The 15,973-nt window shown below is 39.7% G+C and overlaps 1 protein-coding gene across 1 annotated transcript; it reads right to left on the reverse strand.

Moving 5' to 3' along the window:
* Positions 1–12,940: 12,940 nt before the first annotated feature.
* Positions 12,941–15,002, reverse strand: LOC104417440 (cytochrome P450 71A9-like). Its single transcript, XM_010028720.3, has 3 exons — positions 14,897–15,002; positions 13,891–14,795; positions 12,941–13,767 (listed from the first exon to the last, which is right to left on the reverse strand). Exons 1-3 carry the CDS (start codon positions 14,961–14,963, stop codon positions 13,156–13,158), a joined length of 1,584 nt encoding a protein of 527 aa, XP_010027022.2. The 5' UTR covers positions 14,964–15,002; the 3' UTR covers positions 12,941–13,155.
* Positions 15,003–15,973: the final 971 nt, after the last annotated feature.

Raw genomic sequence — 15,973 nt, forward strand, 5'->3', positions numbered from 1 at the left:
TCCCCTAGGTTCTAGATTATCCTCATAAACCTGGACATTAGGTTTTAGGTTATCTTATAAATCTTGCCTTCAGGTTCTAGGTTATCTTTAAACCTTGTCCTTAGATTTTAGGTCATTCTTAAACCTTGTTCTTAGGTTAGTGGTTATCTTTAAACGATTCACTTTTCGTAAAGACTTCATTCCTTCATTCCATTCAACGAGAGGGATGGAGAAAGAACCACGAGTTCGAACACCTTAATGAGTGAAGGTAAGTATTCAGGTATGTCCCTAAATCTAAAAATAATTTCTAATTAACACATGATTCCACTCAAATCTCTTTTTAGGTTTCTCTTATTTCACTAAAAACTAAGCCATATGTCATGTGATTTAATTAAATGGCCTAACTCTAATGAAAGGCAACAATCAATATGCAACTATTTACTCGACCTGCAAAATAATTAAGTAGGCCTATCATGCAATTTCTACAAGACGTGCAAGTATCAAATTACATAACCTAATTCTATATTAATGCACATGAAATTTTTTATATTTTTCATCAAAATTTGTAATTGAAAATAACTAAAAATCAAAATCTACCTAAAGTGGGACATTATGTATTTTAAGTTAGGAAATAAACTAACTAAAATCCTATCTTAACCTAGAAACTTATCTCAAAAAGTAATTCAATGCAAAGGTGTTATTTAATATAAATATTATCTAAACATGCATCCTAATTTAATTAAAAGGTAGTTAAACTATTCTATCATGCAAATCTATCTAAGAAAATCAATTCTAACCCACATAATATGCAATGCAATTTTTTGAATTTTTGGGATAAGGAAAAGAACAAATAAAGCAAGAAAATCACATAGATTACGAAATACCATCACATCGCCAAATATGTCATCCATAGTTCAAATTTGAAAACAATAACTAATCATCATTCTGTAGATAAAATTGATAAATTGATCTTATGCCTTAAAAATTAAAATACCGTGCAATTAATTATTCCATCTAAAATCTTATAAATCGGTTGTAGATTAAGAAATAAATCTTAATTGAGGATCCTATTACTCAAATTCAAGAATTTGATAATAATCTCAATCAAATTGAATCATAGAATATTCAAATTGATATCAAATGAGATAATCACCTAATTCAAATTATTGAGCGGGCAAGCTTCCAAATTGGAAGCTGCAAACAGCGAGCTCGGATGATGATGGGCGATGGTGTACGGCGGCGGTGATGTTCGTGGGAGTGGCACGGCACGGCTTGGCACGGTGGGCTTGAGCTTGGACAGTAGCAAGCGAAGTTGGGGCGCCGTGGGGTAGCTTAGTGATGAGGATGTCGTGGCTAGGGAACTTTGACAGCGGGACTCCTCGGTGTCCGGCTCGGCAAGGCTTGCTCACGATGGGTGGCTCCTTGGTGGCTGCTCGCAACCTTGAAGTAGTAAAGTAGAGGCGTCAGGATGTGCAAAACCAAACGAAACCCGATGTGGCATCCTAAAAATTCAAAGTCAAGCTATAAGGTGTGTTAAAGCCTCTAATTAGGTAATGAAATTACCTATGTTTTATGCTTTAGCCATTAGTCTCTTTTTAAGATTAGGTGATTTGTGCTTGTGTTTATGAGATTTTAAATTTGATAGATTAATGATAATAATCTATGCTTGGCCATGCATCTTATAAATTAAATTCCTATAAATAAAATGTCACCAGACTTTGGCCATGTGGAATTTAAAATTTAAAATTTATAGAAGAAATTATGAAAAGGGGAAAATTTAAATTTTATTAGGATGGGCCTTAGGTCCATTGGCCTAAGCTTTAGTGGGCCAAGCTAGTCGGCCCAATAGGAGCCCATGGTGGGGCTGTCGACCGGCCCATTGAGGCCCAAGGAGGTGTGGCCGTTGGCCACAAAAGGAGGCCCAAAAGGAAGGCCCAAGCCCAAGTCCATGCATGAGTTTTGACAAGTGGCAAGAAGGGTGGCATGCATTGGCCAATTGAAAGGCAAACCAATGATTACTAATGATTAGGAAATGGGGGAATAAAAGGGAAGAGGAGAGAGAGAGAGTGGCCGGTTGCTTGTTCGCCCAAAGAGAGAGAGAGATTGTGCGAGAGAGAGGGAGAGAGTGGCTGAGAGAGGAGAAGCCGAGAGGAGGGAGTTGCTGTCGCTCGCCATCCGTCTGCCGTGTGCCGCCGTGATCGCCGCCGTGTGCCGTCGTCCGTCCGGTCTAGAGGCAAGTTGGAGTCCTCTAGCTGCTCTTGCATGTGTGTGTGTTACATGTATGTCAAATTTTGGGTGATTAGGAGAGGAAAACCGAAGCTTGGATGGCTTGTTCTTGAGTGGTGTTGCTGTTTTCGCTTGAACAGTTTGAGTCAGAATGTTGTGTAAGCTTGCATGCATGTTTAGAGTCCGATTTTGGCTTCGATCTATTCATGAAAGTTGTAGCTAACATCTTAAACTACAACATAATAAAATTTGGTGGAAAATGATGGAGATTTGAGGGGTTAAACTCTCATCCTATAGAGACTTCAGATCTGGAAAATTTCATTGACCTTTTGATGGATTTGTGGTTGCATGTTGAGTTTTGCTAATAATCTCTCTTCTATTTCTTCATGAAAGTTGTAGGGGATATCTTAAACTACAACATAATTAATTTTGAAGTGAAATGAACAAGTATAACCTAGTAAATCGACTAGATCTTGAAGACGGTAATTCTGGAGATGTATTACAGGATACCCGAGACTTCATGGACCTAAATGTCGACTATACTCTGGATATTTGACTTGGATCTCTTCACAAAACTTTTAGAGAACATTTCTATGTATAACATATCAAAATTTCAGAGGAAATGAAGAAGAATAGGTAGGTGAAAACTCAGTATTTCGGAGAAGCATGTACTGGACGTTTCGGTGTTGGATCCAGAAGATTCGTGAGACTGTAGAAAATAATCTGAAAAGAATCTGACTTGGAAGTCTGCATGAAAAATGTACTATAATGTCTTGTCTATAACTCGGTAAAATTTCGTAATTTTTGGAGGTTGTATGGATATTTAAATTAATTTCTTCGGAAACTGTGCATACTGATTTCATCCGAAAAACATATGCTGTTTTGTGTGATTTATGGAATTATGTGAAATTTTATTTGGCCATGTATTTTACATGAAATCATCATCCTATTGTCTTGTTTATCACTTGCCTTAATTTTATGATTTTTGAGATTATATAAATAATTAAATTTAATATTTTTGAAAATGGCACAAGCTGGAATTTAAATAAAAAAAAAAAAAAGGGGCATGATAAATGGATTATTTTAATTGGCATAAATTCCATGAATTTTATTTTATAAATAATTGCACCATGTAGTATGTGTGATGAGGTCTTGATGTATGCATTGAGATGCATGTGTAAATTCAAATGCTGAACATAATTGTTGATTTCCAATACATCATATGCCATGCTAAATTAAGACTGAAATTGGTGAACATGAATAATGTTAAATGAGGAGATAGTTGTGGTGGATGATGATGCCCGGAATGTATAGAGATACATTGCCGGATGACCCTGGGAGATTCAGGATGCTCGGAAAGTTGGGGGTGCCGGAAGCCCTGTCAGAGGTCTTTACTCGAGGGGAATGCCTCGCGATGCTAGGATTGGATTGTGGGATGCCCGGCCAGGGAGTGTAAATGTCGGAAGCCTTGTCGGAGGTTTTTGCCCGAGGGGAATGTCTCGTGATGCCAGTTGGGATGCGAGATGCCCAGAATGTGGGGGGCCGGATGCCCGGTGGCCTGGAATGGCTGAATGCCGGAGGTTTTTCTCGCATGGGATGCGAGTGTATAATATGAGATGAAATTGATGATCCGAGGAAGGATGATATGGTGATCAAATTGAAAGTTAAAAGTGGAAATTAAACCATGATGGTGATGATATATGATATGGCATGATGATGATGATGATGATGATGATATATGACATGGCATGATGATATGCATGATGATGATGATGATATATGATAAGGCATGATGACATATGTGTAATATAATAATGTCATGATGACGACTATATGAGTATGACATGATGATACACATGTATGTGTTATGATTATAATGATGATGCATGATAGTATGCGCATGGCTTCAAGGTAAGTAATGCCTGAAATGCATGTATGACTTGTATGATGCATTGAGTGGTTATTGGACTTCCTTTACTTGCTGAGTGGTTGTACTCATCCCTTTTGGGGACCAACGTTTCAAATTAGCAGCATGCCGCTCCCTGCCATCACACGGGGTGTATTTTACGGTCTACCATCTGATGTCGAGGTTGAGTGCGAGGAGTTCGGCTGTCCTTCTGCGCCTGGATTAACGTATATACGAGTGCGCTGTTTTGTCATGTACGACATAAGCATAGCTAGGGGCTCGATTGTTCAGGAGTTCGTCTCCGTCCACGTTCGTCGCGACGGGGTGATGAGAGGGATGTTGCCACCGCCACCGCCTGATACACCGGATTGGGTGTGAGGCCTGTGTGTGGCGAGTAGGAGCTGGATCTTTTTGTGATAGTTAGCTGACACTGATGATGGGGGTTGTGCACATGAGATGTAAAGGGTCGAGGGTTCTTTTTGGGGTTTTAGGTCGGACTTGGCTGAGTCCTGGCTTTTCCTTTTGATGTATCAAAAAGAAGTCCCATCTTGAAAATATATGTAAATAAAGTGTCATGGCTTGTCTATAAAATCATGATGATTAGTGGTGTGTATTTGTATCATGGTTGGTAGGGGGAGAGATGGTCCCAAAGAAGTCTCATCTTGAAAATATATGTAAATAAAGTGTCATGGGTTGTCTATAAAATCATGATGATTAGTGATGTGTATTTGTATCATGGTTGGTAGGAAGAGAGATTGTGATGTTTTAATTTGCTTCCGCTAATGAGTCGTGCTGGGACCGTTTTAGAAAAAAAAAAATGTGTCTATGAATGAGTCTGGGGACTGTTTTAGAAAAAAATGTGTCTATGAATTACGACGCTTCTTCTAAGAAGAAAGATAAAGGTGTAACATTGGCGCTTGTGGCGACCTACGAATGGTTCGGGGTGCCACACCCGAGCTGCGTTTGATGTTCAGTAAACCCGTAAAAAGAAAAGGAACAATTTGCTACGCATTGCTACGAAGCTTGCAGGTGCAGCACAAATCTCCATGGAAAGTCTTCCCGGGCTGCTGATGATGGCGCGAAGGAGAGGAGAAAATAAGGTGCAGGAGCGGCAACGAAATCACAATGAGCGATTCTTTAATGAGCAAACCCCTTTTTGTCTTTTTCTTGCCACCCTTCTCTCTCTTTTCGTCTTTCTTTCTTCCTTGGCCTTCCTATGTGCAGATCGTGGAAACCCAGCAAACAAGACTTGAAGGACGGCTTGAGGGCGTGGCCTTGCAAATTTGATGAGCGATCACCAGGAAGAGAAAGATCGTGAACTCAAGCATGCATCTGTCGTCTTGCGAAGGCCTTCTTCCTTCTTTCACGCTTTTTATCTTTCTCACGCGTTTGTCTCTTTACGTGTTTGTGAGATTCCGATTTTGCCGACCAAAAGAGAGTCCCTTTCCCTCGTCTGCAAATGTCCCTTTTATAGGGAGAGGGTTCGAACTATCAAGGAAAGAAAACAGATTTCGTTTCCTCTTCTGGACACTTGGAATCTTCCTTAACTGAACACTATTTCTTGTCTTAATAGGAAAATATATACACTCAATATATGACCCACGCTGACCAAACCTCTTTTTTGTATCATTTCTTTGTATAGAGATATCGGAAGATATGACATTGCAGACCTTCCTTCGTCATGAACAATAAATATTGTCAAAAGAATAGATTGCTGGAATAATGAGATTCAAATATATGTCCCTTGCGAGATATTACCCTTTCGTCCAAATCCTTTCTTGCCCTCGTGCTGGCCAAATATATGGTAATGATATGTAAGATATATTGTTCAAGATCAAATTTGCTCCGTGCGTGATATTACGTCTTACCAAATACTTCTTGCCCAAGCACATGCTTCCTAAAAGCCGATTTCCTTGTCAAGTGGATTTTTCAAAATACTCATCGCTGCTACCAATTTTCGACCACTTAAAAGATAATGGCCCAATTTGATTGATTTTTTACTTTACGGGTTTAGCCCAATTAATCTTATTAAGCTCAAAACTCTCATGTATCAGTCCATCCACTGCGGTCCAATATAAATGCAAACTATAAACTATATAATAAATGCTTCTAAAGCTATATGCTATGTAATTTAATTTTAACCTTTTTATTTAGAGGTTAAAAATTAATCCATAATATTCCATGCAATTAATAACTAATTGGGTCGCCAAAAGTTACGTGTCAATGCATGCCAACCTCAAAGTCGTATCAAAACTGAGATCTTAGGAAATCAATTCTGAAGTGAATAACGAATGGATTTATCTAGCCTATTTACTTTGCACAATGAACTCATCGAACAAAGGAACTAATCTTGATCATACCTGAAGCTTTATTCATTAAAGCATTTTATCGAACAAGAAGTATGAATAAAGAATGTAAAGTAGTGACTTAAAAAATTGGAGTAAATTTATAAAAGATTTGGAATAGATTGGAAAACTTGTACCTTTTGAGCTCTTTCCAATTTTATTTTTTATTTTTAAATTTCTGAGCAAAGAAACGAAAACCCTAAGCTAAGTAGAAAACTTGAGAGAGAGATGAGCGGCGATTTGGAAATATTAAATGGTGGTGATAGCAGAGGCAACGAACGAGACGGCCACGTGGTTTGTCTGACGAGAGAGAGAGCAAATTCGTTAAAGTGAAGAAAAACAAAATACTCTTCAAAATGCCCTTAAAAATATATCCCCAACTTTATAAATGAAAGCAAAAAACTACACACATTTTGGAGTAAATTGGAAAATATGCACCTTTTGAGGCGAAGGTGGCGACATGGTAGAGAGTAGAGCATCGTTGCGTGAGTCGGGAAGGGAAGAGAGAGAGAGCAGAACGTCATCGAAGAAGGTTTTAGAGATAGAAAGATGGAGGAGAGATGAGCGATGATTTGGCGACAAATGGAGGTAACAGAGGCAGAGGTGATGGTGGTGGCATGGTTGGTAGGACAAGTGAAAGAGTGGAGAGAGAGAGAGAGAGAGAGTGTGGAGGTGGAGAGAGATGCACGTGAGAGTTTGAAATTTAGTGGGCCCAAATGTTGAGAGTGTGTAGTAAAAGCCCGTACCTTCATCATTAGCCCAAATCTGAGCTTATTAATATATTCAGTTAGACCTCACTCAAAAATTTAAGCCAATGAGTTATAGGCCATCTATGATGTATTAACTACTTCATATCATATCAATACTTCGATATGAGACTTTTTTTTAACACAACTCACTCACATGTTCATCCTAATAATCTCTCCCTCACGTGTGAGCTCAATGTTAGGCCCACTCCTTGTTAATTCAAGTATCTTTCTGCACCAACTTATGGGCCGGCATCGTTACACCACAACACTCACCTGCCTAGGAACTATAATCGTCGGCTTTGATACCAATTGTTAGGAGTGTGCAACAGAAGCCTGATGCCTTCATTAGGGGAGATCACCAAGAGGGAGCCCAAATCCTAACCTGTAAATATATTTAGTTGTACTTACCTTCACTCAAAAGCTTAAGCTAATTAGTTATATGCCAACTAAGATATATTAACTACTTCATACCACATCAATTTTTTTGATTTGAGACTTTTCAATACAATTCACTTACATGTGCATCCTAACATGACATGGCTCGCATGGTGAGTGAACTAGTATTTTGCTGACATGACATCATTGTAATATGCAATATTTTCTCTTGTCCATGCCATGTTGAGATATACACTTTGAGCCATCAAATACATGGGCTCTGCACATGACTTGTCATTACGGGTGCTTAGTGCACTCACTCCACCATGCAACAAATGTAGTTCACCTAAACAACAGCCCATCATATCTGATTGCTCATTAAACTCGCCCCACCATGCAAAACCTGTCATATCTAATTGCTCATTACCCTCATTTACCATACATTAAATGATAGGTTTTTCACTTTAGTATAAAAAAAAAGATTTACCACAAGAATATGGCACAAAACAATAAATCAAGTCAATCACATATGCAAAAACAACATTGTATTTCATGAGAAAATGAAAACTTTTCAGAGATTTTTGCAATGTGATTGTCCATAAACCGAGCTTATCTAAGATTTTTCCACTTCTGATGGTTAACTGTTAGAAGATGACTTGGACAAGTTTTTTTTGAAGAAATGAAACTACCACTAATAATTGGCGGGCTTGCTAAAATGAGCCGAATCAGGGCTGATGATAGCACAACTTAACAAAATATGTTAGGGCACATTTGGTAATCATTATGTTCCTAATAACAATTTTTGCTCAGAAATGATTTTTCTTGATTCTATTATCGGGAACAATTTCTGAGTTTTTGAAAATGCTTGGTAATTGTCCAAATTTTTATTCCCGAGATAGAAATGCGTTTGGTAGAATTTTTAAATTTTTTTTCTTTTCTTTTAAATTTTTAAATACCTTTTATTATATTTTTCTTATGTTTTTCTTTTTCTTTTTCCCCTTCTCTTCTTCCTACTTCTTTGAGGCCGGTTGCTAGCCACTAGCTAGTGAGCTTGTAGGAGACTCGCTTGGCCATTGGCAAGGTTGGGCCTTGACCTGTTCGACCTCGCCAAATCCAGCGAGACTGAGCCTCGCGGTGGCCTAGCAAGGCCTGGGTGAGGTTGACCTTGACTAGCCTATTTGGTGAGGTTGGGCTTGTCCAACCAAGGTGAGGTCGAGCCTCACTAGTCGGAGGTCAATGTCGCCATGGCATCTGAAATTTTATAACGAACCTTAGATATATGATGGTCCACGACTAAGTGACGAGATTGTCGTTGGATTATGACATTTGGCTCATATCATCGTTGGATTGATGAGTCACATATGGAACAAGAAAAGAATTTGAGTCATGAAGGAGTAAATTTGATAAATTGTTAAACCATGAAACCATATGGCCGAAAATGCCCCAGAAATGTACAAGATTAATGATCAAATTGTGAGAAATTGAGCCATTAATCGCGGGCCCAAAACAGCTCAAAACAGCCCCATATTAGTCGACACTTAAGTCAATTAATGGAGGAGGGATTGACCAAGAGGCCTCCACCGTTGGACACCTCATAGCATGCAGGAGGACAGGGGGCCAACGAAGCTGCTTGGGAAGGCCACGTCTACAACCAGCTGCCTCTCGACCGAACATCCACCAAATAACCTGCATGCAGCAATTAGTTTAATTAACAATTTTAGTAGGCAAAGTGCTCGTGTGATTGAGAGAGAGGAGAGAGAGGAACCGAGCGAATTAACCAGCGAGCGAGAGAGTTCGAGCGAGCGATCTGCGAGAGAGGGCAGCGAAGGAAGAGGGAAAGGAGACCGCCCTCCGTCCGTGCTCGTGTGAGCTGCTGCCGTCGCGTCTTCGCCGCCATTGAGCCACGTTCGAAGACCCACGAGCTTCCCGTTTGGTTTGTCGATTGAGCTTAGGAGTGAGACAAGTGGAAGTTCATTAATCTATGTCTTTGCATGCTGCAATTATCTGTTGAAATGCTGGTAGATGTGAGAAAATGCAGCATTGGAAACTGCATGTGGATTTTTGGATGATTGAGATGAAGCTGGATTAAGAGATTGAGTAAAAACAAAGTTTGTTTTGTGTAGTTTCAGTTATTGGCTGAAATAAGAATTGAAAGGTCTAACTAAAGTGGATTCTTGAAGTGAAGTAGTTATAATATAGTGCAATAGAGTTGTAAGTGTTTGGTTATGGACGTTGGATGCTGGGATTCAAAGAGTAGGAGTAGTTCTCTTTAGGATAGTAAACTGTTTTTGCAGAAGACAGTATGACCTTTAGTGATTTCATGATTTTTATGTAATTATTTAGCCAAAATTTGACTTTGAATCCTTAATAAAAGTTGTAGGGAACATCTTCAGGAACAACATATCAAAAATTTAGAATAAATGAACAAAGTAAGACCACCAAAACGATTTTTCTATGAAATGCTAAAGCTGGAAGTTATTACAGAATGTTAGCAAGGAATACAGAAATTACAGCTCTTGATACATAAGGAATTTGACTTGGTGTTCTTCATGAAACTTCTTCCTTTAGTCTTATTGATAACATGTCAAAATTTCATAATTTTCTGAGTTCATTTAGGGGTTATTCCAAAATTTTTATTAAAACTGTGCATTTTGGTTTTTTAAGCTGTTTTATTCCGAATTTGCTCAACTTGTTTCAAAAGGTGAATGCATCTTGAGTTGTTATTGGACGTGATGGATTTTGGCATTCGGCATATCATTCAACACCAAAGATTTCAATGAAACTCATGTGATTTCCAATGTCATAGCATCGAACATGTTTTTGGAAATTAAGATGTTAATTGTTGCCGTTGGACCTCGGGTCAATGATGCCCCGGGAGTCGGGATGCCCAAAGGTTCGAATGAGTCGATGCCCTTTGGATGCCTGGTTGTATTATGAATACATGCCGAAAGCTTTTCCCCGGGAGTGTCGGGATGCCCGGTTGTATTATAATACATGCCCGGAGGGTGAGGGGTTGTATTGTGATGTATGCCCGGAGGTTAGGGGTAACCATGTCTATGGTCCCTAGTGATTCCTTGTGATGCTAAGTGGGGTGCGAGATGCCTAGAGGTTCGAACGAGTCGATGCTCTTTGGATGCCTGGTTGTATTTTGAATACATGCCCGGAGGCTTTCGCGATGCCAAGGTTGGGTGCGGAATCCCAGAAGGATGCAAACATTGGTCCTTTGGGGGGATAAAACCGTTTGAATGATTAACTCTGATGATTATATTAAGTGTAAGTGTGGTATGGTTATGAGACTAAATTGTATGGCATGGAATGGGACGTGTCATTAAAATTTGGCCCTATAATCGAGACTCATGTAACTGGACATGATGTATTTTGATCCTTTAAACTGCATTTGCCATTGCATTGAAGAATTTCCTGATTTTGATGCATACTTATTCCTGGATTACTTGTTTTTGTCTATCTTGCATGAATCTGGATATTGATGGTATTGCGTGATATAGCTTAATGAATCTTTTACTACTGAGTGGTTGTATTCACCCTGTTTGGGAACTAACATTTCATACTTAGATAACATGCCTCTGCTGTCACCGCCACCAACAAATGGACCGAGTGGTTGGGTATGACCGTGAGGAGGAGGACAACAAAGGAAGGAACTTTTGGACGCTGACACTGATTGATGGACTTTAAGTATATGACTGTTGGAAAAGATGTCGGTTATCTTTTGATATGAAGTCGGGTATAGAAAACCACGGCATTTTTGATGTACCAACTAAGATGTCCATCAAGTTTATGTAAATAAAGGTGTTCGGCTTTAACTTATAAAAGTTTTAGTTGGTGTGCATCATTTTAATTTGTGAAAGGGAAGTTGATGGATGTCCTTCTGCCATATTTCTGTGCAGGGACCTATGGAAAAGATATAAACCCCCAAGATTTATAGACTTATTATAACTCTTTGGTATTGGAGTAATCGACTTTCAAGACAAAGTGAAAGGAAGGTATCTATGGTGACCCTAACGGATCGGGGGCCGTTAGGGTGCCATAGTCGCCCAGCCACTGGTGAGGCTTGGGTCGACGAGCCTCCTTGTGGTTGGTTATGCCTAGGAGCTGGCAACGCTCTAGCGAGGTCATCGGTCCTCATTTGGCTGGTTGCCGGCCATGGCCGAGGTCGGTGATTGGCCAAAAGGAAGAAGAAGAAAAGCAAAGAGAAAAAGAGGAAAGAGAAAAGATAAGATAAGAGAAAAAAATTAGACTTGATTTTTGGAATTGTTCCAATAAGAAGTAATCTTTTTCTATTTCATAATTCTGTTTCAAATCTTTTTCAAAAAAAAAAAAAAAAAAATGGATTTTTGTTCCCCAGAATAAAAAATTTACCAAATGAATATTCGTTCTTTTTTTGTTCTTGGTATAAAAAAGAATAGAATCGGTTATTCTTGGGAGTGTTACCAAACAGGCCTTTAGCGACTCGGCATGGCATTGTCCTTGAATAATGCGGATACGCGATCTATTTTCAAACAAATGATCAAGATTATACACATTTTCAGCATATTCCTACCTACAAGAAAGAAGTCAATGGTGTTCATTTGACATGGAAAGCAACATCCACAATCATGATAATAAAATAAAAGCACTAAAAACAAAAAGTAGATATCCATCCAAGCATATCTTGTGCACATGACACAAACTACCAACGTCAAATATTTCTTCAGTCTTTATCCATATAATATGTCCACGAATAGCTGATCAGGCAAATACGGAAGCATATCTTTCTTCAAAGGTGGTAAGAAAGTAAAGATTCGCGCTTTCAAATGAGCTTTATTTTGGATTAGTTTAATCGTCAACGGTGGTGAGCAGCAGATCTATTGGTTCACACAAATATATAACTGAACCATGTCACCGTCACCAATCTTTATTGATCTTTCTGACGTGGAGACCAAAAAATCGGTAGCGAAAATAGTTCTTTGTTGTCCTTTCCCGGTGGCTTGAGCAGACAAAGCATAGCTGCCATTCACTATTTAAAATGTGTTTTGGAGCATCTGGAAATTCATAGTGGTTCTTTAATTTTCTTGTGGAGCTTGATCGATTAGTTTCCTGGGGTTGCTTCAAAAGATAAACATCTTCATCAAACGATGTCTTTTAGTTGTCTGTACAATGGAAGTCTGGTAAACATATGGGTTCTGAAGCTATACAAACATTAGCGTTCTAGTTTTGATTCCTAACTGAAACTAGAGCTCAAAACTACCACATGACATGAAACTTGTGCTGCAACTCTCCATTGCCTGTTTGCCATGGTGGAAGTCCATGAAACCGAAATGATTCAATGAAGTTCACCAAGAAAAATGAATATACCACCCAAACAAAGAAAGCATCAATTTGTTACAAAGATCTTTGTTTTTCAAAAGTTTTTGATTATTTCAGTTTACAAGATCTAGGAACAGCAATTGCCACGAAGTCCAACCGGAAATCTTGTGGTAGGATTACAACACAATAAACATGGCGAAGCAGAAGAAAGTCCGTATTTTTACAGAGTGAATCAGACGTACTTGTCTATCAGTAGCATCCAAACGCAACGTCAACCAGTCACGGGGGTTGCTATCAGGCAAAGAGGAGTTCTCTTGAAAGTCGTGAGGCCGTAAGCTTCTTCCATGTCAATATCTTCAACACTCATTCCTTCAGGCTGTTTCCAATTGAACCGATGAAGGAGATTAGCCAATGCAAGCTCAACTATCACCACACCAAAGTTTATGCCGGGGCATCCCCGCCTGCCAGAACCAAATGGCAGAAACTCATAGTTCTGTCCATTGAAATCGATGGAGCTGCTCAAGAACCTCTCAGGCCTGAACTCTTCTGGGTTTTCCCAACTTTTTGGGTCTGTGGATATTGCTGTCAAATTGATGAATACAGTTGTTCCTCTAGGAATTTCGTATCCCTTTATCTTGCAATCCTCAATTGTCGCTCTTGGAATAAGAAGAGGGAGTGGTGGATGGAGTCTTAATGCCTCTTTGATGACTGATGTTAGGTAAGTGAGTCCTAGAAGGTCACTCTCTTCAACCTGTAACTTCCCTTTTGCTGCTTCTCGAACCTCTTCTTGTGCTTTTCTCATCATAGATGGATGGCGGGCAAGTTCTGTCATTGTCCAAACTAGAGTGGCTGCTGCAGAATCTGAACCTGCATTGAACGTGTCCTGAAATAAAATCCCAGACAATTAGTCCCAATCGCTTTCTGTTTTGATCGAGTTTGTAACAGAGTGATAAGAAGTGAACAGAAGGAAACATATGCTGGACAAATAGGGCAAAGAGGAACATACTGTTAATACGCCTTTTATCTGTTCGCCTGAGAGGGTAATCATTCGATTTGGATCCCTTTGCAACCGAAGCAACACGTCAACAAGATCTTCGTGATCGGGTTTAGGCCTTTTAGGGTCTCGGTGCTCCTCAATCACTTCATTGTACAACTTGTCTAACTCACTGAAGCTCTTTTCAACCTTCGCCTTGAATCCATTGAGCCTGTTAAACCAAGCTATCTGCGGAAACAGATCTGCAACACAAAAACCCCCTGCAACGCTCTGTGTTTCACGAAGCGTCTCGTGAAATTTGCTCTTTACACCTCCACCTTCAGCCTGCCATTTCTTACCAAAAGTCACTCGGCACACGATGTTGTTGGCCAATAGAAGTGCCAATTCACCAATGTTGACGGGACCTGGAGAAGAAGTGATTGCGTCAAGCATGAGCTTAACCTCTTCCTTCCTCACAGATTCAAACAACTGGACTCTCTTACTGCTCAGGAGTTCTAGGATCACTATTTTCCTGAGCTCTCTCCAGGAATCGCCATAGGCGCCAAAACTCACATCAGAACAATTGTATGTTAACTTCTTCACCGCATAAAAGGCGGGTCTGCCAGAGAAAGTGCGGTCATGGGCCTTGAATACTTCTCTGGCGACTTCTTCGGATGAGATGACTAAAGTGGGAATAGAGCCGAGCTGCAGAAACATGATCTGGCCATACCGTTTTGAGAGTTGAGCAAGCGAACGGTGAGGCAAGGAGCCGAGCTGGTGCAAATTCCCGATGATCGGCAACTTCCTAGGGCCGGGAGGGAGATTCCTAGATGCTTTTCTCTTCTTCTTAGTATCAAACAATAAGACTAGTGACAGAGGTACCGCAAGAGCGCATATGAGGGCCACAAGAAGTTGAAGAAAACTCATGGCGTGAAATCCTTGCAAAAAATTATGAGCGATGAAACCAACGTATGAAGAGGTTTCTCATAAGAGGTCCGGTGATTACTAAGTCATAAGGAGATGGAAGTGGGAGATTTACCAGAGAGAATCGGAAGATCCGGACGTGTCCGCCATTCTAAGATATAGAATAAGCCTGATACATTCATTTCGATCGCGGTTGAAAACTTCTCGACCGCGATGCACCTCTTAACGCTTTCTGGGGAGTTATTACACGGTACGTGGGTCCATTTAACTAGCTTGCCTACATCATGGAAGATGGTGACATTGGGGTTTGAAGATTGCAACCGGTGAATAGAAAAAGATTGTTGACTAATTGGCCGTAAATAAACTTAATCACACAGAAAGATAAGTACCCCTCGCATTGTTTAATTGGAAACAATTTCTCAAGTGAAGTTCCAAACACGCCTTCCTTTTTTTATTGCATTCCCTGGTTGATATAGCTATGACTCTGTTGTTATGTTTTGACACGGAAGCCTGGCCGGCTCTTTACAATTGAATCATGAGCGAGAGAAATTGATAGAGGATTAAAATGAGGAGTTATAAAGGATGCAACAGATTTAAGTGATTCGGTCCTAGTGTCGGTATCTGCATCCACATGAAAGAGTTAGCTGCAAATAATTCACTAATCAATCGAAGAATTACATGGCTATAATCCATACACTCAGTGTTTTCTGTCCTGAAAGTTTCACCTAATACCCTCTTTATTATTAGGAAAAATCTCACCAATAAGCCAAAGAGAGAATCCCTTCTGGTTGGATAAGATAACAGAAGGACCATAGGAGACATGAGTATGTCTTTAGACTGTTTTGTATGAACTTTGGGACATAAAATTTGGGGTATTCCTACTTAAGTGGGGAAGAAAAATATTTACCCAGGAACCGGAAGGAGGTGTCGGTGGGGAAGAGAAATATTCACTAGAGGGAGTCCTTTCCGGTTGGATAAGATAACAGAAGGACCATTGGGCCACTCAAAAAATACACAAGGACCATATGCCAAAGCATAGACAACAAAAGAACCATGCGTCACTCAAAAAACACAATGATTTTGCTTTTTTTTTTTTTTTACTTTGTTTGGCTTTTCTCTTCGTGTCTTCTCATGTGTGAATTACTTCTCCTTTTATAATGCTAAAGGCAGGAAAATTGTCCAAAAAATCCTA

The sequence above is a fragment of the Eucalyptus grandis genome, chromosome 2, assembly GCF_016545825.1.
Source record: "Eucalyptus grandis isolate ANBG69807.140 chromosome 2, ASM1654582v1, whole genome shotgun sequence".
Classification (NCBI taxonomy): Eukaryota; Viridiplantae; Streptophyta; class Magnoliopsida; order Myrtales; family Myrtaceae; genus Eucalyptus; species Eucalyptus grandis.

Coding starts and splice junctions, on each gene's coding strand:
- LOC104417440 (XM_010028720.3), bottom strand. CDS start 14,963: ATGAATGTATCAGGCTTATTCTATATCTTAGAATGGCGGACACGTCCG. Junction 14,796..14,896: donor GGATCTTCCGATTCTCTCTG/GTAAATCTCCCA, acceptor ATTTTTTGCAAG/GATTTCACGCCATGAGTTTT. Junction 13,768..13,890: donor AGATAAAAGGCGTATTAACA/GTATGTTCCTCT, acceptor ATTTTATTTCAG/GACACGTTCAATGCAGGTTC.